We start from the raw sequence: 18,040 nt of genomic DNA, 5'->3' as shown, positions 1-18,040 counted from the left end.
GCTGTACCTTCTCATTGAAGTGGTACCCATTTATCTACTCGCATTTGCATGCTTTTGAACTGCTAGATGGGCAGGAGCTGGGGCAAGTAATGGGAGTTCACCCCATCCTGCAGCACTCGGGTCTCAAACCCGGGATGTCAGCTTTCCAGGTGACAAGCTGAGCATCTTTAACCACTGAGTCACTGTGCCCTGATTGAAAAGTAGGATAAAAATAATTACAAGTCAAAATATACTTGAGCACATCTTGATAGGAAATCTAGATTTGCCTTGGCAATACATGGTCTCCTCATGTTTCTAGGGCTATTGACCACTAATAGTTGTCACAATGAACTCTGGAATTTCCTGAAATAAAAAGAAGTGTAAAGGTAACAACTACCTTACAGGTCTTTTCAGCTGGACATTTTTCCTGTATCCACTATATTTTGGTGAAATATGTTTAACCTATGTCCTCGACTTGCAACTATTGGTTTAATGACTATTCAACATTCCAACAATGAAAAAAGTGATTTATGACCATTTTTTTATAATTATGACCTTTGTAGCATTCCCATGGTCATGTGATCCCTATTTGGGCTTACTACTTGTCAGTTGGCATGTCAATTACACTGTCCCAGGGTCATGTGATCACCATTGTAATCTTCTCAGCTGGCTTCCGATAAACAAAGTCAAATGTGGAAAGCCAGATTCACTTAAGGACCACATGATTCACTTAATGACTGCAGTGATTCATTTATCAACTGTGACAAAAAGGTTGTGAAGTGGGGCAGAACTCACTTAACAATTGTATTGCTCAGCAGTAAAAATGTTGGTCAGTTGTGATCCAAATCGAGACCTATCAGCTCTCCTAGAAGAAGATAATTATTGACAATTGCTTGTTTGTGTTTGTATTTAAAATGTATTTTTGCTTATGTTTATTTACTTGTTTTGTACATGTAATTGACAAAGTGCTTTGAGAGAATTATTAATCTGTCAAGGAATATAAATACATGTAATTAAAAATGTAGTTCACCAGAGTGCTTCATATTATCTGATCATATTTGTGAATCTCTCAACAGGTTGAGTGGCTGAAAAACGAAGAGGTGATAGACCCTGTTGAAGACCGAAATTTTTATATCACTATTGATCACAACCTGATCATAAAGCAGGCGCGTCTCTCTGATACAGCCAATTATACTTGTGTTGCCAAAAATATTGTGGCAAAAAGAAAGAGCACCACTGCTGCTGTCATTGTCTATGGTAAGAGAATTATCAGGTTATGTATTTGAGTGATTTATAGATTTTAGTCTATGTATAAATTAAATTTAATCCATGCAGGCATGAGAAATTTAATCGATGGACTTCTAATATAGGTTGAATTCTACTTTATTTTGCTCTGCATATTTAGTTGAAGCATAGAAACAATATAGGCAATTTATAATGAAAGTAGAATGGCTTTCATTTTGTAGTTAATTAAAACAAGTTGGTCTGAGGGAAAACAAACTCCACAGATTTCTGAGTTTTGTTGCCCTCATTTTACTGGAATGTTAGCCCAACCTCCTTGTCCATGCTTTCAAATTTCACTGTGTTTATCAAAAGCTTAAGACCAAGGCAGCTTGAATAATACAGCCTTACAGTTTTCCATCTGCCTGCAATTAGAACCAGGACATATATTATATTTAGCCTTGGCATTCTTCCTGTTGAGTTATAGGTAGAGTAGGGAAAAGAAGAGAGAGAGAGAGGTAGGAAAAAGCAGATAAGTAACTGTTTGCCTGATTGCACTTACACTCGTTTTCTCTTTTCCCAAAGAATATCCAAAGTTCTCAATCTGCTGCAGTGCCATAAAGAATAATTATTCCTGCATTTTCCATCACTTTTCATTCAATTTTGTGATAAAGAATAGGCTTTCAAAATTTCTTTCAAAGGAAAATAGAATTTCATCATTGGGTTCTTGCACTTATTTTGTTACAAGAAAGGGTATGTAGGAAGTCTATGTCTTCCACCTTTCACTGATCAGTTATTTGTCCAGCAGTCTGTAACTATTAGCTTCCTAGCTTCAATTAAATCCCTATAAAGAAAGAATTTCTCTATTTTAACCCTTCTTCTTCTTTTTTTTTTACCTTGGACAGGGTAGGTAGATAGCCAGGGAACCCTTCAAAATGATGAAAGTGTAGAAAGTAAGAGCATCAATAGTATTCTTTTCTACCGTCAATGATGATAAAGAGTCATCTCAAGAGCCTCTAAGTCTTTTTATCTTTTGGACAAATGCTTGATACATAAAGCAGTTTTGCGATATGTCCTAAACCCGGGGTGTCAAACTCAATTTCATTGAGGGCCACTTCAGGGCTCTGGTTGACCTCAGGGGGCCAGGGGGAGTGGCTGACTGGGTGGGTGTGGCCATCTTGACACCATTCACTGGGTGTTGCCAACTGGGTGAGCATACCCAGCTTGATGCCATTCCCCAAACTGTTGGCATATTTCCTCTTCACACTGGGTAGACTGGACCGAAGCCATGCTGGCCTATGTTTCCTCTTCCCATTGGGTTGACCAGCTTAAGTCACACTGGCCTGATGTTTCCTCTTCGCATTGGGTAGACTGGACTGAAGCCAGGCTGGCCTGATGTTTCCTCTTCGCATTGGGTAGACTGGGCTGAAGCCACGTGGGCTGATGTTTCCTCTTCGCATTGGGTAGACTGGACTGAAGCCATGCTGGCCTGATGTTTCCTCTTCGCATTGGGTATACTGGGCTGAAGCCACGCTGGCCTGATGTTTCCTCTTTGCATTGGGTAGACTGGACTGAAGCCACGCTGGCCTGATGTTTCCTCTTCGCATTGGGTAGACTGGGCTGAAGCCACGTGGACTGACCCCTTACAAATGGCCCCATGGGCTGGATCCGACCACATCATGGGCAGGATTTGGCCCGTGATCCTTGTGTTTGACACCCCTGTCCTAAACTATACATTTTTAAAAAAAAAAATTATATATTTGACATTTTAAACTTCAGAATAAAAGCTTCATCAGATATGTTCTGTAATGTCATAGCATTTTTCTATTTTTTTAGTCGTTAAGTTGGTGCAAAATGTATGAATTACATTATTGCATATATCACCTGAGATGAAAATAAAACACTCTGCTGAAAGAACCTAAATTAATTGGATAACCACATTAATTGCAGTGCATTTAGCTGAGGAATTGGCCTGAATGTAAGGGGAAAAAAGCAGAAGGGAAATTCTATGAAATGCAGGGGATGATTAATTTTTGAAGCTGTAATCCTTGCACAAATAAATTGTAGGTATTATTTTCCAAAATGTAAGCTTGTGAAACTAGTTTAATGAGTAGAATTTAATGGGTTACTGACACAAAAAGTGAAACATTGAATTTCATTTAAAGGATATTCCATCTACAATATAAAGTAGAATATCATCAAATAGTAATTGATTCGGGAGAATTCATAAAGTTTTAAAAATTATTCCAGATTAATCTATGAAACAGAAATTTGACTAGGTAACTCTCTTTTGACACACACCATACTCTCTTTGGTTTCTAAATATTTAAGAAGTTAGTATAAGGTCCTTAGCATCAAAATATTACCTGGCTGATATGCCACCAAGTCAATATTAGTCATTGTAGATAGATTTTTTTCCCCTCCAGGATCTTCCCAAAGCTTTTTTCAAGAGGCAATTGGATTTTTTGGTTGCTGGTTGTCCTCTTTTTTTCCCCCTTCTCTTTCCTTGTACCTTTTCCAGTAATATGGACATTTGAGCTTGGTCATTTGTTCCTTGAATGTTCATTTGAGTTGATTTGTTCCATCTTCCATTTTGGGGGGGGATATGGGAGGGATTGGTTATTCCCTTTATTCTTAAGTTCAATAGCATAAATATTCTTTCTGTGCTTCTTCAAATGCCAAGTTTCATAGAGTGCAAAGGATAAGTAAAACCATTGCCTGCACTAATCTGGCTTTTCTAGATTAAGATGATGGCATCTGAATATATTTTCCAGGATTCATTGCTGCTAAACCAAGTGCTAATATATGACATAGTTCTTGATTGCTGATTCCTTTATTGTTGATAGTTGATCCTAAACGACAGAAATTACCCTACCACTTCAATATCAATCAATCAATCAATCATCAATGGATTGAATATGTTTATTGTCAGTTCTAAGGACCATTATTGTACCTGCTGTCATTAGTTTGGCCTTCATTGAATGTAATATTTGTCCCATTTTCCATTGTGACATTCCTTATTAGAGGTTGCAGCTTGTTTGTATTGTTAGTAACAGGATAGTTTTACCAGCATAAGCCAGGATGTTGATGTTTCTTCCTCCAATTTTTAGATTATATTTGTCTAATTCTGATCCAGTTTATAAGTTAAACAAATAAAGAGAGAATATATAGCTTTGCCTTATACCTTTGACAACCTAGAGATGATCAGTTTCACTATGTTCAGCCTGAGTATTGTTTCCTAACCGATCAATTTCCTAAGTACATTCCATAGCTTGACATGATAACCACATGTCAAGGGTCTTCTATATCCAATAAAGCACATATTAACTTTTGGGGAATATTCTTTATCTTTCTCCATACTGTAGTAGCAAGAGCAAAGAAAAGGTTAGTGTTTAAACAATACTGTCTATGGAATTATTTGAGTAGGAAAGAACCTATATTGTCCCCTACAATAGTAAGGGGGAAATCTTAGAAATTTTATGTGACTATTATATAACTTTGCTGATATAGTTGTTCAGAATCACTTGCAACATTGAATTCAAGGGATAGTAAATTCTGATTTATCGATATAATTTGGTTGACTCAATTTTCAGCTTCATCAGCTGGTGTAAGTATAAGCGTTCATCTTCTTGGTGTAAGAATATCCTGAAACATAAGGAAGCTTCATAGAAAAAGGGGATTCTATTACTGGCCTTCCTAAATGATATATCGGTGGAAATCGAATAGTCTTAATGCCCATTATGACGTGACTATCTGAGTGAAGGAATATCTCACTTGGGAAGTAAGGAAAAGCTCTTATTGGTTATATGTATCTTTTCCTTATCATCTGCTAATATGCAATAAATTTTAATATTTGTTTTGAGAATGATATATACTCTGAATTAGAGTCCCAGTGGCATGTCAAGAAAAGTGAATGAAGCAACATCAGTGCCAATTGCCCAAGCAATGCCCCTCTTGATGTGTTCCATGCTGGAGAAATTCCTACTAACCTACACTTTCTTTTCTTAAGCTTACTTGATTACTTATGATAAATAAGATTTGATTCATATGGCAGGGCCTTGTTCCTTGACAGAATACATATTTTTGGTTCTCTATTATTAAAGCTAATGCTGGCATATTACTTAGTTGGCATGGAGGTCATCTAACTTTTTTCAGATGGTTCTCATTAAAATGTGTATTTATTTTTCTTCAACCTATACAGACGTCCTGAAATTGTCTATGGATAGTGAGAGTAGGCAATAGTGAGAGTAGGCAAATTGTATGCCAGTTTTATCCATCCAGGAGAAAGTTGATCATGAGCCTTATTTTCATAACATTCCTTCAGATAGTTGTAATATGCAACTCGATGAAGCTCTTCCTGAAGAATATTTGAAGACTTCAGCAAGTATAGGAATTATTGATCACAGTTTTGTCTTGCCATCATTCCAGAAATGCATCATTTGTTATATCATTTGAACCAACTACATCGGCTTTCCATTTCTCTCAAACCCAATTAAAAATTATATATATATATATATATTCTTAAGTTTTCGCAGGTACTCACATGTATGGCCTTCAGCTTTGTTCGGGTATTTTCCCACGTCATAGTAGTGGTGCTTTTAAAGTTGTAGCAACGTTTCAGCAGAATCTCATCTGCCATCATCAGGCTTCTGTATTGTGTCCGTCTGTGAGTCAGACTTTTAGTTTATTTAAATGATTATCCCCTCCTACTCTTTTTTTTCAGATAACTTATTAGAAAGATACACTGCACTAATGGATATAAAAGAGAAGCCCTATGAAATGTATACACTGTCTCTATCCAATTTTATTATACCCACTGTGTATGTTTGCATGTATGTGTGTGTGTATTTATGTCTGTGTGTATGTCTGCAATTATATAGAAAGCAATACATCTGCCAACAAAATTATTTATTTCTTATTTATTTTTATTTGTCAATTGCTTACAAGATAATAGGTATATGTAAAAACATAGTCATGAATACATGGATACATATAAGAAAAAAAATATATAAAAGAAACAATAGGACAGGGACAGTAGGCACGTTGGTGCGCTTAGGCATACCCCCTACAGACCTCTTAGGAAAGGGTTGAGGTCAATAGTAGACAGTCTAAGGTTAAAGTTTTGGGGGTTTGGGAAGAAAAAAAAACACAGAATCAGGTAGAGTATTCCAGACATTGATCACTCTGTTGCTGAAGTCGTATTGCAATCAAGTTTGGTGTGATTAAGCATGAGTTTGTATCTATCGTTTGCTCTTGTGTTATTATGGTTGAAGCTGAAGTATTCATTGACTGGTAGGACATTGCAATGTATGATTTTATATACTATACTTAGATCGGACCGAAGGCAGCGTAGTTCTAGATTTTCTAGGTCTAGAATTTCGAGTCTGGTGGCATAAGTTATTCTGCAATGAGTAGAGGAATGGAGAACTCTTCTTGTGAAATATTTCTGGACTTTCTCAACTGTGTTAATATCACATATGTAATGTGGATTCCAGAGTGATGAACTGTATTTGAGTTTTGGTCTAGCAAATGTTTTGTATGCTCTAGTTATTAGTGTAATATTACCAGAGAAAAAGCTACGTAAGATTAGGTTAACAACTCTTAATGCCTTTTTGGCTATGTAGTTACAGTGGGCTCTAGCACTTAGGTCATTTGAGATGAGTACTCCAAGATCCTTGACAGAGTTTGGATCATCAACAAGGTCTTGACTATTCAGCCTGTATTTTATTTTCTGATTTTTTTTGCCAATATGTAGGACAGAGCATTTATTTGTTGAGATTTGAAGTTGCCATTTGTTTGACCATTCTGATACATAGTCAAGATCTTTTTGAAGGGTAGCAGTATTGTCTATGGTGTTGAATAGCTTTACATCATCAGTTGCTCTTGATATGATCACAGAGGTGATTTATGTAGAGTATGAAAAGAGTTGGTCCTAGAACACTGCCTTGGAGGACACCACTGTTGACAGGTACAGAATTTGATAGGACACTCCCAATTTTGACCATTTGTTGTCTGTTTGACAGGAATGCTTCTATCCAGTTATGCAGGTGTCCAGAGATACTATAAGATTTTAGTTTTAGGAGTAGTTTGTCATGTACCACTGAATCAAAGGCTTTACAGAAGTCTATGTAGATTGCATCTATTGCTTTGCCCTGATCGAGTTGTGTAGTCCATATGTTTTTGCAGTGTAAAAGTTGCAGATTACAGGATAGTTTTTTCCTAAAACCAAATCGTTTATTAGAGAGTAGGTTGTTTGTTTCTAAGTGGAGGATGATGGATTGGTTAATAATTGATTCCATGACTTCACAGGTGATGCAGCATAAAGAGATTGGTCTGTAATTTTTAACTAGGCTGGGGTCTTCCTTTCTGAAGATGGGGATGACCATGGCTTGTGACCATAGTTTTGGCAAGGAGCTGGTCCTGATACATAGCCAAAAAGGCATTAAGATTTTTCAAAGATTATGTTTAGAGGTTCGGCTATGGCAGTGGGTAGCTTTTTTAAGAAGTAGGCACATATTCCATCCGGTCCAATAGATAGAGATGGTTTTAGATTGCGTAGTGCTTTTTCAACATTGTCTTCTGTAAAATCGATATGTATTAGATCATTGTAGTTGTCTGTGGTTCGACTAGGAAATACTGGGCTTGATCCATTGCTGTTTACAAATAATGAGCCAAAGAATGTGTTAAAGAGGTTGGCTTTAATAGTGTCAATGTTGCAGTCTTTATCATTAGGTCCTTTCAGGGGTGGGATGGACCTTGAGTCTTTTAGTTTGTTGTTTACAAAATTGTAGAAAGCATGGGTGGAATTGGTGCATAGAAGGTTTTCTTCTTGTTTAATGTGATAATTGGTGCATTCAGTTTTTATCTGGTGGCATAAATTTTTGGCAACGTGACCAGATTTGTTTTTCCGCCAAAGTGATTCTTTTTGGATTGAAGCTTCCTTATTGCTTTGGGTAATTTGTTTTTTCTGGTTTTGGGAGTTGTTAATGGTACATATAGTTTGATGACTCTTTTGACTTCAAGTAAAAATATGTTGTAATGGTCTTCTACAGTATTGCATCCAGAGAATAGAAATTCCAATCAAGGGATGAGAGATTGTTGTCTATAAGATCAGAGTTGCCTTTTTTGAAGTTATAATTGGGGATTCCGTCATTGTGATGATTTTTGTGTGGATGTATGTTGAGACAAAAGTCAATCATATTGTGGTCACTGTTGGAAAAGGATTCTTTAATTTGTATTCCGTAAATGTTTCTGGATTCAATCCTGAAAGACTTTGGCAAAAGCCAATCTGTACAACTTTCCACATAACTTGAAAGATAAGCCTTCCATAGGAAGAAAACCCCATTAGAAGATATTCAGGACATCTCTTATTGCACCTTCTAGTATATGGAGATCCTGTGTAGGCTCTGTCTGATTATCCAAATAGGCCAGGCTTTTCTAAGAGGCATTTCTTTCCTAAGAGAGCCAAAGATTACTGAATTTTCAACAAGCAGAAGCTAGTTTTGACCAGATTTTAATCTCATTTTGTTACACATTAAAGGGTGGACAGAGTACCTTTGTTGTGATATTACTGTTTCTTTTATTATCGACATTTGAAATCCAAGCAAGCATAAAAGAAGTAGTGTATTTTTTGCTCCATAAGACGCACTTTCCCCTCCCAAAAAAAGTGGGTGGAAATGCCTGTGTGTCTTTGGTGAATAGCAGCTGGGCCGTGAAGGCGGGGTCCTTTTACAATGCTGAACCCTGCCTCTTCTGTCTTTGTCACTACCCGCTTCTTCTGTCTCTTTTCTTCAATGCAGGGAGTCAATAGGCAGAGCTGGCACATGCGAGGACACCTATCTGTGGTCCTCTCAGACTCTGGTTCAGAATATATTTTTTTTCTTGTTTTCCTCCTCTAAATGTAGGTGCGTCTTATGGTCAGGTGCGTCTTATGGAGCGAAAAATACAGTATATAAACTTTCCTTTTTCACACAAAAAAGGTTTAATTCATAGAAACGCTTGGAAGCCTACAAGCTTAATAAATGGTTAGTTCTTCATTTAAATCATTTTCCTACCTTTATTTTTCAGTCAATGGCGGATGGTCAACTTGGACAGAGTGGTCAGTATGTAACAGCCGTTGTGGAAAAGGCTCTCAGAAGCGTACAAGAACATGTACCAATCCAGCACCACTCAATGGAGGGACCTTCTGTGAAGGCCAGAGTTCACAGAAAATAGCTTGTACCACATTATGTCCAGGTATGTTTTATCCCTACTATGCAGTCTTGTTTTTGTTTCTTTTCATGGCGGTAGTGTGGGGGACAAAAATGATGACTCCTTACTTTTAATTTTAATGTGAACTCTATTATGCCATTCAGATACAAATAAGATGAATAATTAGCACTATTATTATGCAATGTTTGCCTCTCATTGCAGTTGTTATTCTGAACACCTACATAATGAGTCAAGATTTAGACCCTTGGGAACCTAGGCCTTGGATCTGTTAAAAACTCTGCATTTAAATGATAACATGATTTTATGTATTAAAAAGCTCACACATAGGCAAAGATTTTACTAAAAGTAAAAATATTATCTGAAGCAGATGTATTATTGTATTTATTGTAAACTGCCCAAAGTCACTATGAATACGGGTAGCATATAAATGTGATAAATACATGAATGAATAAATACATAAAATTATCATGTTATTGTAATTGTTGCAAAATAACAAAATTTTCATGTTAAAAACAAAAACCATGCACAGTCTCTTAAGAATATGTTTCAGAATGTTTTTGGCTGCCGTCTTATTCACAAAGATGAGTAAAATCTACCCTATTCATTTTAGATGGATTAGAAAATTGCTTTAGTTCTTTCCAAGGACAAAACATTTAAATAAAGCTCATGCCTGATTTCTCTAGTTCAAAACCTGATTCGCCCTTTAAACCAACAAAACATTTTTTCTATCACCAGCTACGTTCCTTTATCTATCTGGCCATAGTGATCTAAATAGTATTAACATAATGATTGGAAGAAAACCTATTTCGTTCCCCCTCCCTATCTTTCTGTTGCTCTTGACATCAATTAAACTTTCCCTTGAAACATTACAAATTCAAGGTTCCATGTTATTGCATGCTTCTCAGCAATACAACTTTACATTGAAGTAAGGAATAAAATATAGATTTAAAAGGGTAAAAGCACAGTACAGTGCAAGCAATTTCAAAAATTGTGTATATTATCCGTAAGAATTTGTTGTGGATCTGTTGAATTCTTTCTGAACCTATTATTTTAGTAGGGAATATTGTGAGAAATCAATATGTTAATAGAAATTCAGTAAGCATATATTTATATATATTTGTTTTCGTAGATTTTCACGGGTACAGGTATGTAGGTGTAGGTATGTTTGGGTCTTTTCCCATGTAAGATTAAGAGTATCTTGGTGACGTTTCAGCGAGGTCCCACTTGCCCTCCTCAGGCTGGTGCTTTCGGCTTCGTGCAAGTGCAGGCAGTGTGTGATCGGAGCTGCCGTCTCTCTATAAATACTGGTGGTGGGGACTGGTGTGCTGGGCTTGTTGGCTGTGCTGCTGCCTCTTGATTGGTTGATGGAGTTGATGTTGGTATAATGGGCTGTGTGATGGCCTTGTGAGTTTTGTTGTGGAGATATCCTGGATCTTGTGCTGTGATCTCCTGGGTCGGTTTTATTGTAGTGATCTTTTTTCCAGTAGCCTCTCGTGTTTTAACGGCTTGGGTAATGGGTTGTGTGATGGGCTTGTGAGTTCTTTTGTGGTGGTATCCTGGGTCCTGCATTGTAATCTCCTGGGTCGTTTGTGTTTTGATCTTTTTTCCATTTGCCTCCTGTGTTGTAATGGCTTGGGTAATGGTTTGTGTGATGACCTTGTGAGATTTATTGCTGTGGTATCCTTGGTCTTGTGCTATGATATCCTGGGTCATTTGCTGTGTAGCAACTTATTGAGTTCTTATGGTGTAATTTCCTGAGTTTTCTGATGTGATATCCTGAGTGGGTGGCCGTGATGTAGCATTCTGGGTTTTAGTCTGGCTTCGAGTTTGGGGTCTGGGTCTGTGTTCTTGGCATGTGTCAGCTTGTTTGGTTTTGAGGTCAGGGGGTGTGACAGCTGGCAAATAAATAAAGCAATAAATCTCACAAGGTCATCACACAACCCATTACCTAAGCCATTACAACACAGGAGGCTAATGGAAAAGAGATCAAAACACAAACGACCCAGGAGATTACAACGCAGGACCCAGGATACAACCACAAAAGAACTCGCAAGCCCATCACACAACCCATTACCCAAGCCGTTAAAACATGAGAGGCTACTGGAAAAAAGTTCACTACAAAACAAATGACCCAGGAGATCACAGCACAAGATCCAGGATATCTCCACAACAAAACTCACAAGGCCATCACACAGCCCATTATACCAACATCAACTCCATCAACCAATCAAGAGGCAGCAGCACAGCCAACCAGCCCAGCACACCAGCCCCCACCACCAGTATTTATAGAGAGACGGCAGCTCCGATCACACACTGCTTGCACTGGCACGAAGCCGAAAGCACCAGCCTCAGGATGGCGAGTGGGACCTCGCCGAAATGTCACCAAGATACTCTTAATCTTACATGGGAAAAGACCCAAACACACCTAGACCTACATACATATATACATATATACATATAACATATATAATATATAATATATACATATAAATATATACATATATACATATATACATATATACATATATACATATATATATATATATATATATATATATATATATATATATATATATATATATACATACATACATACATACATACATACATACATACATTCATGCTTTCAGGAAGAGATGATTCCACCAGACTGTCAATTATTTGGAAGCCTGTACTCACAAACAAAAAAATCTCCACATCACAAGCCAGGCAAATACCTGGGCACAAACAGATCCCCCCTGATACCTCCAGCTCAAACACACCCCAACCAGGCACCCAGATGAAACCTAGCTTCCTAATAAATGATAGCCATCCATTTACTCGGAGCCAAGCTGCACTAAAAGCCTCCAATACAGGAACACAATTTTGCCAGCCAATCAAGACAAAAAAAAGCCACAAAACAGACAGAAGATATTAGAAACACCAATCAAGCAGAACACAGCAAACTCCAAGACCAATAAATACAGACCAAGACTCCCAACCAATCAGGATGAAGAAAAAACCATTCTGGCATAGCAGTAGGCTAGCCCCAAATTTAAAACTGAAACGGCTGTGAAAGTCTGACTCACAGACGAACACAATACAGAAGCCTGATGATGGCAGATGAGATTCTGCCGAAACGTTGCTACAACTTTAAAAGCACAACTATAATGATGTGGGAAAATATGTCAAACATTACAAATACCTTGCCTTAAATTCAGGGTGGTAGAAGAGATCACAGAACCAAAATTTGAGAAATCCAAATGTCTAGTCTAGGGGTGTCAAACTCAAGGCCCTGGGGCCGGATCCACCCCACAGGGTGCTTAAATCTGGTCTGTGGGGCCACCCCTGGAAATAGCAAGGGACCTGCCTGCAGTGCCTTTGCCAATGAAAATAGAGCTCATGAGGGCCATGCACAGCCCTCCCAGACTTGGTTTTTGCCCACGATGGTCTCTTGTAGTCCTCTGCCAGTGAAAACAGAGCTCGGGAGGGCGTGTTACCCCTCCCCGAGTTCCATTTTCACTGGTAGAGAGCTGTAAGAGGACATTGCGGCTGAAAATGGAGCTCAGAACCCCGTTTTTGCTTACAGAGAGCTCAGGCAACCACAGGCACATACCCTGAGAAGTGTGACATCAAGCTGTCCACACCCACCCTGGCCCCCCAAGGTCAAATACAACCCTGATCCGACCGTCAGTGAAATGAGTTTGACACCCCTGTCTAGTGACTACCTATCTAAAACTTCTTCTGAAAGATGCACTTTAAGAAAGACTTTTCAGAATATTCTTAGAGCAATTTTAGGTAACTTTTTACATAAGAGCCAGGATGAGTCAGCAAGAATAAGACCTCTGGCTTTTGGAGTCCTAAATAGAAGATCTTCCTCCTGTCTTATTTTTTCTTAATTAAGGGTTTTGGAAATTCAGCAGTATCACCAAACACAATTCAACTTGTTGGCATACCATGAGTTATCTGGGTGGAGGAAAAGCAGAAGCTATCTAACAGCTCTTCTACTCAATTATTCTATTAATCCCAGTGTTAAATCTCTTTGCTTATAGCTACACTATTCTTCCCTCTTGTTTGTACATGAATTCCCCATGAAAGCTTCTTTCATTGTATACTACCATGCACTAGACTTTCTTCTTTTGTTGTTTTCTTTGAAGTTGTTTCATTTGTCATCCAAGAAGTTTCTTCAGAAGGTAGAGACATTAACCTGCATTATAGGGAAAGGGTGCTATTTGGTGGCAAAAATCAACTGGAGTTGCTGAGATAGTCAGGAATTTTTTTTCCTGCACAGAATAGAAATGGAAAATAAATCAGTAAGTTTAAAATCAAAGTAGGGTTTCAACAAATTTACAGCATTTTTTACTTTGTGAAACTTGTTACTACTGTATTTTTGTTAGAATCTCCCATCTCCATATGATCAGTGAAATAGAATGCTCTATTAAACTCCGAAATAATCTCCTTTTCAAGTATGAGTTCTGCATTGGTCATACTGCAGTATATTGGACTCTTAGCTTTCTATTACTAGTATCATTTCTTTTTGTATCATTCCATCATACATCCAGGATTATCCTTGATTTTGCTAAAGGAAACCTCTAGAAAATTAATACATAAATTTGAACATGGGAAGGAATATTGCTTCTGCAGTAAAGTATGTCTATTGCTGACCAAGAATGGAGAAGTATCATTCTTTATTTTAAGAACTGATATCCCACCATTAATGTTTCATACTGATCATTGGTATGATATAATGCAATATTTTGATTAAAAAACAATAATAAACTGCAGATGTTCTATTTTTATTTCTTCATGTGGAGTAGGTGGAATTACAAAAATCTTTGAATCTTTACTGACAGAATAGGACATTTCTAATTTGCTTACTTACACATTTCCTGATGTCACTGAAGAAAATAGGTGAATCAGAATTTCCATCCCTGTTCACATTTAGTGAACTAGAACATTTGCATGGCAATTTATTGATTGTTATCATGTATAGCAGACTTTCTCAACCTCAATAATGTATTGACTTCAACTCCCAGAATTCCTCAGGCAGCCAGTTGAAGTCCACGTGTCTTAGCATTCCTGTGGTTGAAAAACACTGGTGTATACAGTTTGGATTAGTAAATCTCATATGATCTACTAGTGGCACCATTTCTAATGACAGCTTCAGTTCTTTGATTTACTGCATCTCTGCTTCTGCTGCATGCTAGAGGAATGCACTAAAGAGAAAACATATCAAAAACTGAACATCTTTCACTCATGCTTCTTTTAGTAAGTTCAGCAGAACCCAAAACAGAAATTTTGATCAATATAGTTGTCCATTTCTGAAGCTCTATAGCTACCTCTGGTGGGTGGTTTACTGGTTTTACTGCATATTGCAAAGAGTTGGGCTAGGTGATTCTTATGGTGTTCTGCAGTTCGGTGATTGGCAGTAGGATAAAAAGGATTTCATCTTACATAGAATCTATAGGCAGATTTTATCCTGAGATTTCATCATTGCATTCCAATAAATGAAGCTGCTACTTATATACAAATGATCTGACCAGTATTGAGTTGAAATGTATCACTTTGGCTGGAAAGAGGGAGAGGAGGAGAGGGAAGGAGAGAAGAGGAAATGAAATAAGGAAAGGAAAGGAAATAAGGAAAGGAAAGGAAAGGAAAGGAAAGGAAAGGAAAGGAAAGGAAAGGAAAGGAAAGGAAAGGAAAGGAAAGGAAAGGAAAGGAAAGGAAGGCACTTCTATCTGTTATTTTCACTAAGCAGACTCCTTATAGAGCAGGGGTGTCAAACTGATGTTGTCATAGCAGCATCATGTGACATATCAGAACTTTTTTCCCCTTCACTAAACTGGGTGTGGGGGTGGCTAGCACGTGATTCATCCAGCCTGTGGCCCAGGAGTTTGACAGAACCTCTTATAGAGTCTCATGTAAAATCATTTTTTTTTAATCTGGGTATTTTCTATTTCTTCCATTCCCACCTCATTTTGTCTTTATATTTTGCCTTTACATTTTTCCATTTTCTTATGACAGTGGATGGGAGGTGGACAGCATGGAGTAAATGGTCTACCTGTGGAACAGAATGTACCCACTGGCGCAGGAGGGACTGCACCGCACCGGCACCCAAGAACGGCGGCAGAGACTGTGAGGGCCTTGTCTTGCAGTCCAAGAACTGCACAGATGGGCTGTGTATGCAGAGTAAGTGGAAGTACCCTAATGCTGCTTTGTTGACATTGCCATTTGGGATGGACAGACAGAGTGAAACAGTTTAGAGCTCTAGCCTTCTCTTGATATTTGAAGAAAGAAAGAATTCATGTAACTCTGTACTGGAAAAAAATTCAAAAGAAATTCCCCATAGCAGAGGAACAAACTCACCTTTAAAAGGTTTGGCATAGCTTCGCAGAAACAAGTCATCTCCTGTGCTCTTCTAATCCCTTTTTCGGTGTGTTTGGATTATAGCTTCCTGCTAGTTTGAGTATGGAAGGAATTGACCTTCAGATGTCCCTCAAAATTCCAACAGAATTAGTACAGTTCATGTTGGGTCATGACATCTAAAGCCTTCCATCTATTGATTTACTCAGCCTGGCATTTAAGCTAGGAGAAATGTTTTTAGGAGGAGCAAAATATCCTCTTTGTCTTGTTGTTCTTGACTGTAGTTGGCACCTGACAAAAAAGTACTAGCTGTATTCTGAATAGGTATCTCTGTTGCTTTGCATGTGTTCATTCATAAGCCCATATTATCATTTTTCTCATTGCTCTGTTCCATATTTTAAAAATGAAGGAAAGCATAAACCTGTCTGATACTGCAATCCTATTGCAAATCTGTTCAGTAGTAAATGCAGTTTCATTCTGAAAATTAATTGCACATAATTAGCACCCTTGTCCTTCAGCACATATAGAGAGAGAGAGAGAGAGAGAGAGAGAGAGAGAGAGAGAGAGAGAGAGAGAGAGAGAGAGAGAGAGAGAAGAACCTCTTGCAACGCTTCTGACCACAACCAAATCGGGTTCGACAAAAATTAACCCAAATTTTTCATGGCCAATTACACCTTCCGTGCCAATTTTTTGTAAGTGCCAAATTTCCAAAATTAAGTTTGGGTCACGATCAAATCAGATTGCAACCAAAGTTATGGAATGAATTATGGTCATGACCAAATGTTCTACTGTAATAAATATTTGGGGCAAAGGGATAACAAGAGCAACATCCCAAAATGTCTGAGAAGTATGAAATCTATACTATTATTATATCTATTTCACACATAGATTTCCACTATGATGGATATCAGGATGACAATCCTTTAGATCAGGGATCCCCAACCTTTTCGGCCTTGGCCCGGTTCCGATTCGGCATCAGCTGGCGCCGCTGACCCGGTGCCAGCGTCAACTGGGGCGCCGCCATCTTTTGGCGAAAAAAATGCTTCGGTGGCGTCACGGAAGCACTTTCGATCAAAATAGCGGCGCCAACGCTCGGTGAGCTTTTTCGGTAGAAATGGCTTTCTACCTGGAAAAGCTCACGGAACTTCAACGCCACTCATCTTGATGAAAAAAGTGCTTCGGTGAGCTTTCTATCCGGAAAAGCTCACCGGAGGCTGCTTTACACAAGATGGCAGCGTAACAACCAGCGGCCGGTAAGGCTTGTTCCGCGGCCCAGTACCGGTCCACGGCCCGCGGCAGTTGGGGACCCACCTGCTGAGATAGAGAAGATACCAAATTTCATTGAAAAAGAATTAGTTTCTCTTTAAATATATAAGTGCATATGGATTTTTTAAGGAAAGATCGTGATTATGTTATTAGAGTCTTGTTAAGTTTTTTTCTTCTTAATTAGTTGTATCTTTACATAAAATACTAGGGAATCAACAATAGTAAACATAGAATTTGAAAACATGCATACAGTTGCATTTGGTGATTCTGTGTACTTTCCTAGAAAGTACTTTAATAAAATTGTATTTATTTTACTTGTTAATGATATTTGCAGGCTAGCCACTTAGAACAACTCCGATAAGCGTGCAGATTAAAAACTTAAAAATCAATAACAATCTAAACTAAAGACAAGAGAAAATGGAGGGGACGAACAAATGCTGAAACATGAAAACCACCATGTAATGAGCTCACAGCATTCCTTAGCCCAATGTTTGGGGAGTCATTTCTGAAAGAAATTAGGGTTAGAACTGTTCAGCTATCTGGGAGAATTCTGTTTCAAAAGGCAAATAGTGAAGCATGCCATCTCTGAGACACAAATATGGGACCTGAAGCATGCTGTTGTGGTTAGCCGGCAGCAGGTGCAGATGGCTGAGGAGAGCAAGGACACAGATGCCAGGTCAGGACCATTAGGGAGTGGACTGCTGCCTTCAGAGATTGTGGGGGTTGGCAGCAGCGATGAGGAGGTTTCCAAGGAGCCTGTGCCATGTGCGCATGCACGCAGGATTGCTCATAGGAAAGAACAGCTGCAACAGCATGGGCAACTTGGGAGTAAGGCTGCAAGGTAATGGCCCCTCCTTCAAGAAGATAAAAGGCAACTGTGAAGCGAACGTTCTTTGCAGGAAGCAAAGACATTTTGAACTCAGCCTCGTGGACATTACAGTTAGTATTTGAAGACTCTTGTGTTGTAAAATATTTCTTATCTGTTGTTTTTTGGCAGCCTTGCAAAAACTTGGCAAGGCTC

At 38.3% G+C, this 18,040-nt stretch overlaps 1 protein-coding gene across 1 annotated transcript in view; it reads left to right on the top strand.

Moving 5' to 3' along the window:
• Window positions 1-18,040, top strand: part of UNC5C (unc-5 netrin receptor C) — a 358,016-nt gene that overhangs the window by 266,823 nt on the left and 73,153 nt on the right. The window contains exons 5-7 of the mRNA XM_087962879.1: window positions 1,056-1,236; window positions 9,268-9,435; window positions 15,415-15,579. Of these exons, the coding sequence (XP_087819005.1) occupies window positions 1,056-1,236; window positions 9,268-9,435; window positions 15,415-15,579 (514 nt within the window). The remainder of the gene's footprint in view (window positions 1-1,055; window positions 1,237-9,267; window positions 9,436-15,414; window positions 15,580-18,040) is intronic.

Source organism: Notechis scutatus, chromosome 4 (genome assembly GCF_049901735.1).
Source record: "Notechis scutatus isolate UNSWTSFEM ecotype Mainland chromosome 4, rNotScu1.2, whole genome shotgun sequence".
In the NCBI taxonomy this organism is placed as follows: Eukaryota; Metazoa; Chordata; class Lepidosauria; order Squamata; family Elapidae; genus Notechis; species Notechis scutatus.
Note: the sequence above shows the minus strand (reverse complement) of the source record. Positions and strands in the feature narration are given on the sequence as shown.